The sequence below is a fragment of the Pristiophorus japonicus genome, chromosome 5 (assembly GCF_044704955.1).
Source record: "Pristiophorus japonicus isolate sPriJap1 chromosome 5, sPriJap1.hap1, whole genome shotgun sequence".
Classification (NCBI taxonomy): Eukaryota; Metazoa; Chordata; class Chondrichthyes; family Pristiophoridae; genus Pristiophorus; species Pristiophorus japonicus.
The window spans coordinates 96,231,997-96,248,589 of record NC_091981.1 but is presented as its reverse complement, the minus strand read 5'-3'; the positions used below and the strand labels follow the sequence as shown (position 1 = coordinate 96,248,589).

General features: G+C 42.2%; 1 protein-coding gene across 1 annotated transcript in view; it reads right to left on the bottom strand.

Annotated features, from left to right (window-relative positions):
* adcy2b (adenylate cyclase 2b (brain)) overlaps window positions 1–16,593 on the bottom strand; it is a 796,633-nt gene that overhangs the window by 152,027 nt on the left and 628,013 nt on the right. Inside the window, exons 17-19 of the mRNA XM_070879907.1 lie at window positions 8,313–8,429; window positions 3,423–3,607; window positions 414–498 (exon numbers count right to left, since the gene is read on the bottom strand). Coding sequence (XP_070736008.1) covers window positions 414–498; window positions 3,423–3,607; window positions 8,313–8,429 — 387 coding nt within the window. The remainder of the gene's footprint in view (window positions 1–413; window positions 499–3,422; window positions 3,608–8,312; window positions 8,430–16,593) is intronic.

Sequence of the window (16,593 nt, the reverse complement as noted above, 5' to 3'; positions counted from 1 at the left end):
AATTTGTCTGTAAAGCGCTTTGGGTCTGGTGGTCGTGAAAGATGTTATATAAATGCAAGTCTTTTCTTTTTAAAAAACGTTGACAGCTCCAAAAACAAAGAAAAACACATTATATGTCACTGTACGAACTGTAGCTGAAGCCAAAAGAGTTTCAACTTAGGTACCAGAAAAACAATCAACAATTAGTGTGTAAGCTGCAAGTTAATACAAGAAAAAATGCTAATCCCTGTATTAATCACTTGAATGCCAACAAAGTCAAGGGAGTCTAGTGTCATTGAACCTCTGTTTCTTATTGCAGTATTAATTTAATAATCTTTAAAATTATTCCTGCACATCTCCGTGGTTCTGCTCTTTTCTGTCTATTTTATATTTTATTGTTTAAAAATCAAATATTTAGAGAATACTGTCCTCACCTGTCTGGCCAGAACAAGAAGAGTGACGAAGAAAATTAGAAGAGAGATTGCACCCATTGTCTTCAAATCCTTCAGCACACCAGGCCTAACAAAGGAGTAGAAATATAATGCTTAATACATGAAATCAATATTAGAATAAAATTCTGTCACCAGATCAGTGGATAACTGTAAACAATATCAGAATCAGCGATCAATACTTCTTTGAGTTATTGATCTTCAAAACATCGATTCAATTTATTTGTATACAGTCTTCCATTTTGTTACACATTATAATTGTTCCTTACTTCCACTATTTTAATTTAATGTTCATTGCAAGTTGTAACATATCCATCTGTTTCTTTTAAGATATTATGATAAACATAAAATGATGGAAAACATGATCAAATGTTTTAAGTTTTTCATATGCACCACAAAAATATTTATTTCAAGCTGTTCTGAATTGATTCCATCATACTCATTATATTCATAATGGGACGTAAATTGCGGCCTCTCCGGGTGCATACGATGTGCGCATGTGCCCAAAGAGACCTTGCAAGTGCCGGTACCCGGTGCGTGATGCGCTTCTGCCGAGAGCCTGCATTTGCGAATCGTCAAAATGTATTTTTACAGATTGAACGCATCCCCAGGAGAAGGACATTTGCACACAGAGATTTGGGCTATTTGCCCAACTCCTACCCAGCGATTATCCTTCAAACTTTTACGCCTGGTAAAAGAAGGCGTATAGACTGTTTTTCATAGAATCATAGATATTCACAGCACGGAAGGAGGCCATTTCAACCTATCATGTCCGCGACAGTCAACAAAGAGCCAGCCAGCCTAATCCCACTTCCCAGCTCTTGGTCAATAACCCTGTAGGTTACGGCACTTCAAGTACAAACCGAAGTACTTTTAAAATGTGGTGAGGGTTTCTGCCTCTACCACCCTTTCAGGCAGTGAGTTCCAGACCCCCACCACCATCTGGGTGAAGAAATTTCCACTCAAAGCTACTTTAAATCTATGCCCTATGGTTGTTGATCCCTCTGCTAAGGGAAATAGGCCCTTCCTATTCACTCTATCTAGGCCCCTCATAACTTTATACATCTCAATAAGGTCTCCCCTCAGCCTCCTCTTTTCCAAAGAAAACAAACCCAGACTATCCAATCTTTCCTCATAGCTAAATTTCTCCAGTCCAGCCAACATCCTTGGAAATCTATGCTGTACCCTCTCTAGTGCAATCACATCTTTCCTGTAGTGTGGTGACCAGAACTCCACACAGTACTCTAGCTGTGGTCTAACTAGTGTTTATACAGTTCAAGCATAACCTCCCTGCTCTTGTACTCTATGCCGCAACTAATAAAGGCAAGTGTTCCGTTTGCCTTCTTAACCATCTTATCTACCTGGCCTGTGCTCCAAGGTCCCTTTGTTCCTCTACACTTCTCAATATCCTACCATTTAATGTGTATTCCCTTGCCTTGTTAGCCCTCCCCAAATGCATTACCTTACACTTCTCTCGATTGAATTCCATTTGCCACTGTTCTGCCCACCTGACCAGTTCACTGATATCTTCCTGCAGTCTACAACTTTCTTATTCATTATCAACAATACATCCGATTTTAGTATCATCTGCAAACTTCTTAATCATACCCCGTACATTCAAGACTAAATCATTGATATATACCAAAAAAACAGGGACCTAGTACTGAGCCCTGCAGAATCCCACTGGAAACAGCTTTCCAATCACAAAAATACCCATCGACCATTACCCTTTGCTTCCTGCCTCCAAGCCAATTTTGGCTCCAACTTGCCATTTTGCTCTGGATTCCATGTGCTTTTACTTTTGTGACCAGTCTGCCATGTGGAACCTTATCAAAAGCTTTGCTAAAATCCATATACAGTACATCAAAGACTTTTACCAGCGTAAGAGTTTTAAAAGATAGAAAAATTTAAAATTAAATTAAATTTTATCACTAATTTTTATATTAAAAGCCCTGTCCATTAAGGTATGTTTATTTTTACCCCAATTAAATCATATAAAAAAATTCAAAAAAAAAAATGTTTTTCTAAAACATTTAATTAAATTCAATTTCAATTAATTTTAAATATGTGAGGTGTTATATTTTATTTATTGTGTTGTGTTTCTCTGCTTTTTGGGGTATTCTCATTGATAGTAATGGGAGCTCGTACAAATGGAACTCACCATTATTATCAATGAGAATACTTTATGTCCATTGGTGTCCAGGCTCACACGATTCCAGGTTGCGCTTACGTTCCTTGGATGCGTAGGTCCATATGCTGGACTGTGAATGGAGGCCTCGGACTGCAAACCTATGTTCCTCTGGAACCACTAGGTACTTTTGTAAAAAAAATTTCGGTCAGAGCCATCTGCCCACAGGAAGCTTCCGACCGCAGTTTCTGGGACAAGATTTATAAATTCTTTGCTACTTTCATTTTTTAAACCTTGATTTCTTCAACTTTTTCTATCCACAGTATATTTCAGCCAGAAGGATGAAATAACGTGTATTGTTAACAGAGTAGGGTGCATAATGAGAGTTTTTCACTTACTTGAAATAAAATAATGGCATCAGGAGTAATTTTTTGGTGAAGCAGAGAAGGCTAAAAAATATAATTTATATGTTTAAAATTCTGACAGGGTGAATAGAAAAAGAATATTTACTCTAGTTGGAGATTCAGTGATAGGTGAATTTAAAACAGTCATTCCCACAGTGAGATGAGAGGATAGAAGGGATTTCTTTAGGCAGAGAGATATTGGAGCATCTAATGCTTTGCTACAGGACTTAAGACAGACCTTTTAATGTAAAAGTGCATAAATATTTGAAGCAGGGGAAGATACAGAGCTACATGGAAAAAAACAAGGCAGTGGGATTAGTTTTGGATTGCTCTAGCAAAGAACTGGCCGATGGGCCGAATGGCCTCCCTCTATGCTCTACATTTCTGTGGTTGAATGATTCACACATGTGGTAACCAATGGAAAAAACTCGACGAAGTACTGTAAGCTTGGAGAGAATTTACCTTTCTATCTGTACAGTTGTGTACAGCATTTTGCTATAATCATCAAAGAGCGAGGCATGGGTTTGCAGAAGAATTACATTGTAAACCACCACAGCAATCAGCATCATCACCATTTTCAGCTCGTAGTTTACTCGCAGGAACACAGAACACGACATCAATCCCAAAATGCAGCTGTATAGAAAATACTATGGTAGAAAAGTAACATATTAAAACCCTATTATAGTGATGTCTATTAAAATGAAATTTCCTTTGTAATTTAAAAAAAAATTGTACTGTTGGCTTCTGATATAGTAAAAAGCCTCTTACAGGGAGATGTCTCCTAAAAGGTCAAGATCAGTGCCGCAAGGCTAAGAGCATTTAGATGTATTGCTAGCGCAATCTAATATAAAACAAAAAGCATCATTCAGGGATCAATTTTCCCCAGTGATTTGCGCCATTTTTTTGGCCTAAGTTTAAAAAATACAAGTTTCCCCAATCAATGTGCGCCAGCGTAACTCAATTAGTTACGATTTTTATTAGGTTCAGTCTTTTTGTATCATGGGGGCATAACCTGCCACCCGTGCCAATTCTGGCCAGTTAAGCAAGTTTGGCCAGCTCCGATTTACTCCAATTCTTCTTAGGACGGCGTATGTGGCCTCTGTGGAAAAACCTTCTGGTGAGTTAAGAAAATCGGCACAGGTAAGGAGATCAGAGCAGCAGATGCCCGGACAGCAGCAGCAGAGAGGTGAGAGAGAGTGGGAGAGAGATGAAGGGGGAAGCCTTTCGGGCATAGTTAGGTGTGGGAACCGGGAGAGAGGAGGCCGTTTGGCCTGGGATAGGTGTGGGGAACGGGACTGGGAGGCCATTTGGCCTGGGATAGGTGTGGGGGATCAGGACCGGGAGGCCATTTGGCCTGGGTAGGTGCGGGGATTGGGACCAGTACCAGGAGGCCCTTCGGCCTGGGATAGGTGCGGGGACCGGCATCGGGAGGGGGGTTTGGGGGTGGGGGGAGATAGACTTTTGTCATTACACTTTAATAATTTAACGGAGGTAAATTGCTGCAATGTTTAATATGCTTGGTAAGTTGCTGTGAGCTGGCTGTATGTTTCACTTTCCAACCTCAGCCCACATTGTGTCCCGTGGCAACCCAATCTTTTTGGCACAGATCTTGGGCCCCACCCCCAAAACTGAACGACAGACTAGACGGAGCCAAAATGAAGAATTCAAACGGGGAAACTTGGATGATTTTTTTTGGCGTACTTGGACCCAAAATAAACGGGCGTAACTCTTTAAGTACGTCAAAAAACAGCTTTGGGGAAAATTGAGCCCAATGTCTTCGTACAAAACCTTAGTTAGAACTTATCTAGAAGTCAAGTTATGATCCCCTCTCATGGTGGGTAATAGAGGCTCTGGAAAAGGTTCAGAGGAGGGCCACTAGATTGACACCCAGTTTAAAAGCCCTTAGTTATGATATGTTTACAGAGCTGGGCCTTTTTATTCTAGAAAAGCATAGACTTTGGGCAGATTTGATTGAAATATTTAAAATAATGAAAGAACTAGACTGTGTTTGGGTGAATAGACTAATTTAATTAGAAATTTTAGAGACTACCAGGGGACATGCATATAAGTTAGGTAAGAAAAGGATTAGGTTAGATGTCAGAGGTTCTTCTTTTAGCAGAGGGCTATCATTCTCTTCAACAAGTTGCCTGCCTGTCTGCCTGCTTGATTCATTGCAAACATTCAAGAGGGAGTTGGAGGAATTCCTGGCTGATATCACGGTGTGCAAAAGGTAGGTGGAATGGATTAGGTGATCTGTCTCATGATCACTGTGGTTTCTGGAACTAGTTTGGGGAGTCAATGTGAAATTACTTCACAGCAACAGATAAGCCTACATTTCTCAGTTATCTGCAAACATTCTTCATTCTGTCTTAAATTATCATTTTACAAATCAAATAATTATAAAACTCGTCAGTTGATCTAATTTGAGCTTTTAAAAAAAATAAATGTGTCTTTTTTGTTCTGTAAATTAATTTCTGTTTGTGTAGTATTGTGCAACACTTTATCTCAAGAATAATCTGATGAATAATCAAGAAGGAAGTTAATCAGAGCATAAATAATAGATGTTTCACTGCAGATGGAAAAATAAGTAACATTTTAGATCTTTAAATGTATCGAGCTGTTTCTTCTTTTCTTGGATAGAGGTTCTACATTTCCTTTTTCTACTGTGATGCTTCTAACTTATTTTTCAGGGCAGGAAGTGAATTCATAACTACTGTCAAGATGATATAATAAAATAAATATCAAATATAGCCTCCTGCTGGCCATAGGAAAATGTGCTCTTTAGGATGTGATAAACGTCTTAAATTGTACGTTTAGATGTCCTTTGGTGTCACTTAATCTTGAAGCATTTCATTAAAGGTGCATTCTTACTACAAGTGCTGACTCGGCTTTTGTTCAGAAAATGTTATTTTAACACCAAATACCACCCATTAGGAAAATATTCACTCAGCATGAAGTTTCCAGTAGGGTTTCATGCTGTCAGATCAATATAAAAAATTTCAAACCATATGCATCACTAATCACTCGAGCATTGAAATATTATTGTCCAACATGCAACATAATCAAACATACAATAATGAATTAATAAATTAATAGAGAACCATCAACTAGTGAATTAATACATTCAGAGACCAGGGAGCCAGAAATGAATAAATGAATAGAGTAACAGAAAAAGCAATAAAGAAAAAATAATACCAGGGCAACTATTGTAGAAATGAGCTGCAGGGCCAGTGGAAACACTAGCAAAAACAAGATTTGATCAAAGAATTGGGCAATAAATTAATAGATTCATCGAGCAGTAGGCACACCGATAAATGAATACATTGGCACAGCACTAGTCAATTAATAAATGAATGGAGTGGTGGTACATAAACAAATCAATAAATTAGTCAGTGTAAATTATGGCCTCTCCGGGTGCGTATGATGTGCGCACGTGCCCGAAGAGGCCTCTCAAGTGCCAGTTCTCGGTGCGCAATGTGCATGTGCCGAGAACCAGCACTTGCCAACTGTCAAAGTTTCTTTTGACTGATCGAACGCATCCCCGGGAAAAGGATATTTGCGGGCGGAGATTTGGGCTATTTGCCCAACTCTTGCCCAGCATATGTACTTCAAACTCTTACGCTGGTAAAAGCAGGCATATAGAGTTTTAAAAAATAGAGAAATTAAATGTTATCATTAATTTTTATATTAAAATCCCTGTCCATTAAGGTAAGTTTATTTTTACCCCGATTAAAACACATTAAAAAAATATTTTTTTGTCTAAAACATTTAATTAAATTCAATTTCAATTAATTTTAAATATGTGAGCTGTTTTTATATTTATTTTATATTGTGTTACTGAGTTTTGGGGGGTATTCTCATTGATAGTAATTGGAGCTCGTAAAAAAGGAACTCACTATTATTATCAATGAGAATACTCCATGTTCATTGATGGTCCAGGCCCATATGATCCCAGGTTATGCTTACGTACCTGCGATGCGTGGGCCCATATGCTGGACTGCAAATAGAGGCATCGGACTGCAGGTCTACATTCCTCCAGAACCATCAGGTACTTGCGTAAAAAACATTTTGGTCGGAGGCGTCCGCCCACAGGAAGCCTCCGACCACAATTTCTGGGCCAATGAAGCCTCAGTCACTAATAAATTCATAGAAGAGCGAGAATGATCAGCCATGATCTTATTGAATGACGGTGCAGGCTCGAAGGGCCGACTGGCCTGCTCCTGCACCTAATTTCTATGTTTCTATGTTTCTACACCAAAAAAATCAATGAAACAGCAGGCACGACAAAATAAATAATGCATAAGTGGGCACCAATTAGTAAATTTACAGATAGCAATCACACCAACAAACCAATAAAGTAATGAAGCAGAAAGCATCAGTGAAGCAATGAATTAACATGGCAGCATACACACCAACATATCAATAAATGGATGGTGTAGCAAATACACCAACAAATAAATAATGGCCATACCGACAATCAAAAGATCATAGAGCAATAGGCACTAGTGAATTAATACAAAATAAATAACTTAATTATGGGACAGTACTAAACAGCGAAATTAAGAAATCAACGTAGAAGTGAGTATTAACTAATGAATAATTTAATGGAGCAGCAGGCACACCATTAAATCAATGCATTAATGCAAAATGGACACACCAACTGAATGGTATATCAGGCAGAAATTAATTAATAAATTCACAAAGCAGTGAGCAAACTGACAAATCAAGAATTAATTAATGGAATAGTGTGCATTTGTATTCAATTAATTGTGGAACAGTAGGCACACCAAAATGGAGCAGTGAATACAAGTGAATTAATATACCCTTCCTATTTTTGCAACTGCTGCCTCCTGCAGCTGCTAATTTACTTTCATTAGTTTCACCTGCAGTTAACTACAACTATATTTTCATGTCACAGTGTCATATGGTGGCCAGAAGGCAACCATATTCATTTTGGGGTTTTCTATTCTACTCTTTTTTTCCATTGTAAATATTGGCATGAAAGTGACATAACACTGCGACAACAGAGAATACGTTTTGTAAACAGGAAGTGCATGCCTTTTAATAATACTGATATATTCACCTATGTGAAGAGAAAGTGGAAAAACAATTATAAATTAACTTCCAGATTAAACATTTTAAATCCTCTTCTACAATTTATTTGGATTATTTGCATATTGGCAAGTAATTGATTTTTAAATTATACATGAACAGTACTTTATTACTTTAAATGTTCCAGTTGGTACAGTGAAACAAATGACTTCAACAAACTGTTCCCTTTTAGTTAAATATTAACATGCATATACAAAACCATTCATAAGGGAGAGAGTGGACAAATAGAATTGTACTTACTGGCAGGAAGAAATAGTCATTGTGCACAAACCACAGAGCCTGCCCATTTGAAAATTGTAAACTTGCATTTGTGCTGTTAACAGAGACAGAAGGTACCACTGAGTTCTTCAAGAAAAACTGAAGGAAAAGAATGACAAAAGAAATCAACAATTGTAGTTAAAAATAGAAGTTTTCATTTTGGATAGTAACATCTCTTAAGACTATTGGTGTAAAACATCTTCTCTCAGCGTATGTATAATATATTGGGCCAAAGATTACAGTCAGAGACTTCCCTCGGGTGGATGCCTCTGACCTAAATTAATTTTACGAAAATACCTGGCGGTCCTGGAGGAACGAGCACTTCGGGTCCCAGGCCAAGATGCGCAGCACACGCAGAGGCCCACGTATCCCAGGAGCATACGCGCTTCCTGGGATCACATGGGCCCGGACCACCAATCAAAATGCAGTATTCTCATTCATAGTCATGGGAGCTCCGAGCTCCCATTTCTATCAGAGCTCCCCTTACTATGAATGAGAATACCTCCAAAATCAAATAAAACACAAGCATAAATAAAAAGAACACCTCACTTTGTTAAAAGTGATAGAAATTAAATTAAAATCAATGTTTTAGAAAAAATATTAATTTTTCAATTAAAATTTTTTTTTAATAGTGTTAAACATAAACTTACCTTCATAGGCAGGGATTTTAATATTCAAATAAGTAATGACATTTATTTTTTCTATCTTTTAAAACACATGTTGGTAAAAGCAGGCCTTACGCCAGCTTTTACCAGGCGTAAGAGTTTGAAGGTCATTCATTGGGCAAATAACCCAAATCTTCGCCCTCAAAGGCCCTTCTTCAAGGGATGCCTGCACTCTATCAAAATAAATTTTGACAGATTGCAAGTGCTGGGCACGCACCTAAACCCAGAACCTGCGGGGCCTCTTTGGATGCGTGCGCACATCGTACTCACCTGGAGAGGTCACAATTTATAGCCCATTGTGACAGTATAGGAAGCAGCTGAATAATTTTTAATGATAAATTAGCCCTTACCTAGATATTCAGTGAATATATTGAAACCATTTGTCAATGTGATAAATTCTGTTTTTTCAATTGCTATTACAGGTACAACGTCCAGAATCCGGCTGTCTGAAAACCGGACGCGGCCAAGATGGCAACATCGGGTGGCAAGGGACGAGGAAAACAGGCAAAAAAAAAACATAGTGCCAGGGGCCGCGGGCGGCGAGAATCAGCATGTCGGCGGGCAGCGAGGAGCACCAACAGCGAGATCCGAAATCCAGAAAAATCCGAAAACCGGCACAGTCTCAGTCCTGAGGTTACCGGATTTCAGACATTGTTACCTGTATGTGCATACTTATATTATATAACTATATTTTTGCTCTATTTAAATGCATTTCCCCCCAAATTATTCTATGCCTTATCTATCTTGCAGCAGTTCCATCCAGGCTGGAGAAGGGCGGGGTGAAAAAGTGGTGATTCTTCACATTGTATCATCAGAACATGTACAAACTATACTTTATGCTTGGTGGTCATTTGACTGATTTGTTATTCATGTTGTTATTAATGGTAAAAATATATGCTGTTTTGTGACAGATTTGAATATGCAAAGTGGCTTCTTCAAATGGCGTAATGTTTAGGCTAAGAGTTTACTTCGCTAATTGTTTGTAGACCGTGGGCAGAGTCTCAAAAAAATGCTTTTCCATAGTCCCCTCAGTGGAAGTAGTTCATATTCACACAAATATTAGTTTAGGGATCACTTATCACGAAAATCAATGTTCCCATCTTCAAAAAGTGAGTATTTTGCAGAAATTTTCATTAGAAAATAGACAAAAATCTCGTCAAAACCCAGAATAATATAATTGTGAGTTACTTAAATGACCAATCACAACTGACGTATTTGTCAGTACCGCAAAATCAGCCAATCATGATCTTTGTACTAGATTGATTAAAGTCAGTGACTGCATGCACCGAAACAATGGCGTGCTGCATACACGTCGTTGCAGGAGCCAAAGACAACATAATTTATTTTTTGGAGTCTAGCTGGATGACATTTTTCACGAGTGTTTATCAGTGGAATTTAACTGGAACTAGAAAGGCTAAAATTGCAGAGAATGCTATCGAAAGTTTAGATCTGGAGCAAGTTATTGCACCAGAAAGACTCGCAACAATCCCACATTCAATTGGATATCATCAGCAGTGCTACAGGCTTTTCACTGATAAATCCAAGATCGACAGAGCCAAGAAGAAGCAAGAAAGGGAAAATCAGAACTATGAATGTGAGTACACGTGATTATACAGTATTTCCTATGAAACTGTGTCAGCCTACAGTTCAATGGTTATGCCCTGGTCTCGCCACTGACTCTAAACTTCTCACTCTGGTCATAACACACACAAACACAGCAAAAACAGGTCTTTTGACCAAGGGTCATTGTCAGTGGGGCTGATTAGAATATCCATTTTATCATTCCTTCGCAGCCATTGCAGAACCATTAGAAAGAAGACGAGAGGAGTGAAGTCACCACCAAGGATCAACTGCTTTGCTCAAAGACAATAGCACCCAAGGTTATACCTGCGAGGGCTTCCCATCTTCTTCCAGTGCAGTGCCTTCTCTGCAAGAAGGACAAGAACATTATGTATAGATACAGCCAAAAGAAACAAAAAGAGAGGCTGATACAATGTGAGACTAAAACTGCAGGTAAGCTGCTCCTTGCAGCAGAAACCCGCAAAAATGAGGCAATCCACAAGATCGTGCTGCCCTTGAAGCAAGGTATCAGTGTAGCTGCTAGCAGAGCTACACCAGATTTCTGACCAGAAAGGAGCAGGAAGACCCTCCAGAAGGCAACCTCTACCAGACAGGATACAGGCACTTCTGTGATACAGTGATAGAGGGCAAGATTGTAAAGAACCGTGAAGTTCTTAGAATGACAAAGCTGAACAGTTTGTTTTGTTGTGTTCTGTGGGACACATCAGTAAGGCAGAAGATGTCCCTGCACCAGTAATATTTCCACAACTTGTAAGACTTGCAACAGCATGCAATTTACCAACTCTGAATGTACGTGCTGCCAATCATTAGCATTACTCATGCCTGCAACTTGCCAAAGTACGTTAATTATACTCAATCCAGCAACTTATTTAAGCAGCAGGTTATTTAAGCCAGAGGGTGAAAACAGGGGTTAAATGAGTGCTGTGCTAATAATAAACACCTGTTTGAAAGTCCAGATTTTGCATGCAATTTTTGGGCTAATTGATGATTATCATGATTTGAACATGCCTGGAGCACTAACCAGAAACCTGCAGGTTTAGCACAAGTGCTGATTAGATGAAATTTTAGAGGAGTAGTAGATGTGGGCTCTTCACACCTACTTCCACTGAAGGGCTGCAATTTCGGCAACAGTGGCGAGACTGGTGTGGCCGGCATTGGTGGTATGTGGGGAACGCTCTCTCGGCTCCATCCCGGCCTCTCAACGCTTTTTTCCCTTGATTGGGCTTATTAAGCCCGCCCTGTGAGGTTCATTCCAATTAACAGGAAGTGGGTCTGATGCCAGGTTTCCTGAAGGAACCATGGTCCATTGAGGTGCTGCAAACACTGAAAAGCACTGCACTGATAAGTCCTTACTATACAGTATAAATGCACAAGAGGCCCATGCTTGAGAGAAGGTCAGTCTGTGACCTGTCCTTTATTCCTCAGCACTCAAATGCAGCTAGTGGGTGGAGCTTCCTCTTTTATATCTGAAGGTCCAGGTTAGGAGTGTCTCCCACAAGTTCACCACCTAGTGGTCATTGTTCTCACAGTGTACAACTTAGGTCAGATTATACATGGGTTACATTGCTGGTTGAATACACGACATCACCTCCCCCCCCCAAAGTCTTATTGGGATCACAGGTTGAGTCTCTCTAGTGGCTTACGCTCCCTTGTAGAGCGCCTGAGTTGGGGCTCCGGTTGTTGGGCGCTGGCCTGAGTGTCTGTTGTTTGCAGTGCCTCAGGCCTATCCAGATTGCCCACAGTGACTGGGCTCTCCTCCCTTTGGTCCCTGTGTTCAGTCACCTGTGGTGGAGTGAACTCTATATTGTGTTCTTCCTCTGCTTCTTCTATGGGGTTGCTGAACCTCCTTTTTGTTTGATCCACATGTTTGCGGCAGATTTGTCCATTGGTAAGTTTAACTACCAGAATCCTATTTCCCTCTTTGGCAATCACAATGCCTGCGAGACATTTGGGCCCTGCAGCGTAGTTGAGGACAAAAACAGGGTCATTTACATCAATACATCGCGCCCTCGCATTCCTGTCATGGTAGTCATATTGTGGCTGGGGCCTGCTCTCGACAATTTCTTTCATGGTGGGGTGTATAAGGGATAACCGGGTTTTGAGTGTCCTTTTCATTAGCAGCTCTGCGGGTGGAACCCCTGTGAGTGAGTGTGGTCGGGATCTGTAGGCCAACAGGAAGCGTGATAAGCGGGTTTGTAGGGAACCCTCTTGGATTTTGAGCATCCCCTGTTTGATTAGCTGCACTGCTCATTCTGGCTGGCTGTTTGAGGCCAGCTTGAATGGTGCCGTTCTGACATGGTTAATTCCATTGCCTGCCATGAAGTCCTGGAATTCAGTGCTTGTGAAGCACGGCCATTGTCGCTGACCAAGATGTCCGGTAGACCGTGGGCGGCGAACATTGCCCGTAGACTTTCTACGGTGGCAGAGGATGTGCTTGAATTTAAAATGTCACACTCGATTCATTTGGAGTAGGCGTCTACAACAACCAAAAACATTTTTCCAATGAAAGGACCTGCGTAGTCCACATGGATGCATGACCATGGCTTGGCGGGCCATGGCCAGAGGCTAAGGGGGGGCTTCCCTGGGCGCATTGCCCAGCTGGGCACACGTGTTGCACCTGCGAACACAAAGTTCCAGATCTGCTTCTATCCTGGGCCACCAAATGTGTGACCTGGCAATTGCCTTCATCATAATAATGCCCGGGTGCTCATTGTGGAGTTCTCTGATGAACACCTCTCTGCCCATCTGGGGCATGACTACACGGTTTCCCCACAGTAGGCAATCGGCCTGAATCGAGAGCTCATCCCTGCGCCTGTGAAATGGTTTAAATTCCTCAGGGCATGCCCTGTACATGGCTGCCCAGTCCCCATTCAGGACACATTTCTTGACGAGAGACAATAGCGAGTCTCTATTTGTCCAGACTTTAATCTGACGGGCTGTCACGGGTGAGCCTTCGCTTCCGAAAGCTTCAACAGCCATGACCATCTCAGCACCATGCTCGGTAGCCCCCTCAGTGGTGGCTAGTGGGAGCCTGCTGAGTGCCTCGGCGCAGTTTTCGGTGCCCAGTCTGTGCCGAATTGTGTAATCATAGGCGGCTATCGTGAGTGAAAACCTCTGTATGCGGGCCGATGCGTTTGCATTTATGGCCTTGTTGTCGGCCAAAAGGGACGTTAGGGGTTTGTGAACTGCCTCCAGCTTAAATTTCCTGCCAAACAGGTACTGGTGCATTTTCTTTACCGCATATACACATGCGAGCGCCTCCTTTTCTACCATCCCGTATCCCCTTTCTGCCTGGGACAGACTTCTGGAGGCATAAGCTACCGGCTGTAACTGACCCTTGGCATTGACATGCTGCAACACACACCCGACACTATAGGACGATGCATCGCACGTTAAAACAAGTTTCTTACATGGGTCATATCGCGTTTTTTCTATGTTTCTATATTAACAGATTGTTGGAACATAACAAATTGCGTGCTCTATTAAAAGCCCTTTCCTGACTGTCCCCCCAGACCCATTCACGACCCTTGCGAAGGAGCACGTGTAGCGGCTCTAGCAGCGTGCTCAATTTGGGAAGAAAGTTACCAAAATAGTTCAGGAGCCCCAGGAATGAACGCAACTCCGTCGTGTTACGGGGTCTGGGTGCTCTCTGGATCGCTTCCATCTTGGACGCAGTAGGGCTGATCCCGTCTGCTGCTACCCTCATCCCCAGGAATTCTACCTCTGGAGCTAGGAAGACGCACTTCGCCTTTTTCAGTCGCAGCCCTACCCAGTCCAGTCTACGTAGCACCTCCTCCATGTTGTGGAGGTATTCTTCAGTATCGTAACCCATGATGAGGATGACGTCCTGAAAAACCACCGTCCCTGGAATCGACTTGAGGAGGCTTTCCATATTTCATTGGAAGATCGCGGTGGCTGAGCGAATCCCGAACGGACATCTGTTGTACTCAAACAGCCCCTTGTGTGTCGTGATGGTGGTCAGCTTCTTCGACTCACTCGCCAGCTCCTGGATCATGTAAGCTGAGGTCAGGTCCAATTTTGAAAAAAGTTTGCCACCGGATAGCGTCACAAAGAGGTCCTCCGCTCTCGGTAGCGGGTTCTGGTCTTGGAGTGACACCCGATCGATGGTGGCCTTGTAATCACCACATATCCTGACCGACCCATCCTCCTTGAGCACCGGCACAATCGGGCTTGCCCAGTCACTGAATTCAACTGGCAAGATGATGCCTTCCCTCAGCAGGCGGTCCAATTCGCCTTCTATCTTTTCCCGCATCAGGTACGGCACCGCCCTGGCTTTGTGATGTACTGGCCTGGCGTCCGGGTTTATGTGAATCACTACCTTGGCCCCCATGAAAGTGCCAATGCCGGGTTGAAATAATGAGTCAAATTTGTCCAGGATCTGTGAGCATGATACTCGCTCCACAGAGGAAATTGCATTGACATCGCCCCATTTCCAGTTCATGACAGCAAGCCAACTCCTCCCCAGTAATGCGGGACCGTCCCCCGGGACAACCCAGATGGCAACCGATTCTCCGAATCTTTGTGGGTCACGATTACCGTGGTGCTGCCTAGCACCGGAATGATCTCCTTTGTGTATATCCGTAGCTGTGCGTCAATCGGCAATAATTTTGGCCTCCTGGCCTTGGACGCCCACAACCTTTCGAACTGTTTGATACCCATCAGGGACTGGCTGGCCCCCGTATCTAGCTTCATTGATACTGGGATGCCATTGAGGAGCACTTTTATCATTATCGGTGGCGTCCTGGTGTATGAACTGTGTATGTGCTCCACATGAACTCGCTGAACTTCAGCTTCCAGCGATTTCTCCCAGCGTTCATTTCTGCAATTTCTGCTGGTATTTTGCTCATCTCTGCAAACTCCGGCTGAGTGTGTGCCTCCATGCCTCCAACATGAGCTGCTGTTGGAAACAAAAGGTCCTTTGTCAGTCGATCGTCCCTGACTGCCCCTGTTATTGTCCTTGAGTGCGCCATTAACAGGTGTTGATGGCCCCATTACTGGCCACATTGTCCCTTGCAATGGCATGAATTGCCGTTCAGCTTGCCATTGTCTCTGTCGAACTCCCCCTCTGCCTGGAGAACTGTGTGCTGCTTTAACAATGTTGAATCTCTGTCCCAACCATTCCTTAATACAGTACCTCTCATCTCTTCTGCTTGTGGCCATGCTCGCGTGGTTTAAATCTCAGTTTCTCATCGCCATTGATACGCTCTTACTGTACAGTATAAATGCACACGAGGCCTATGCTTGAGAGAAGGTCAGTCTGTGACCTGTCCTTTATTCCTCAGCACTCAAGTGCAGCTAGTGGGTGGAGCTTCCCCTTTTATATCTGAAGGTCCAGGATGGGAGTGTCTCCCACAAGTTCACCACCTAGTGTTCATTGTTCTCACAGTGTACACTTAGGTCAGACTATACATGGGTTACATTGCTGGTTGAATACATGCCATGCAGAAAGGTGCACAGTTACATCCAGGCTTTACTATGACTCCCTCCAAATGCTTATGGAGGGAGTCACAGCATGCAGGGAAGTTCTCTTCTCTTTCAAAGGACGGAAGAGATCTCACCAGGACACCAACACAGCCAGGTTACATATTGCACAAGAGGTCACAAGCACATGGACTTGGCTGCAGTCGTACAAATCTTTCAATGATCTCAGTTGATCATGAAACGTTACTGCAAAGCCATACTCAACCTCACCCTGCTGTGCCACTCATCACATTCCCATCACTCTGCATTCTCTACCCTACTCCTGCACATCCTTACTCACACCAACTGACCTTGCACCTCCACCCATCACACTATCTCTCTATCTCTATCAGTTCCCCATCTCACTAGCCACCCTTCACACTCACCCTCATCCTTGTCCAACGAACAACACACAAGGGTAGGCACTTGGGTGTTTTTGATAATGTTCATGTAGAGTTTCTGCTAATGTGTTGTCAAACATTGAAATCTTTATTTTGAACATGTTGTATTTGTGACAGATTTGTGTGCACCTTTGG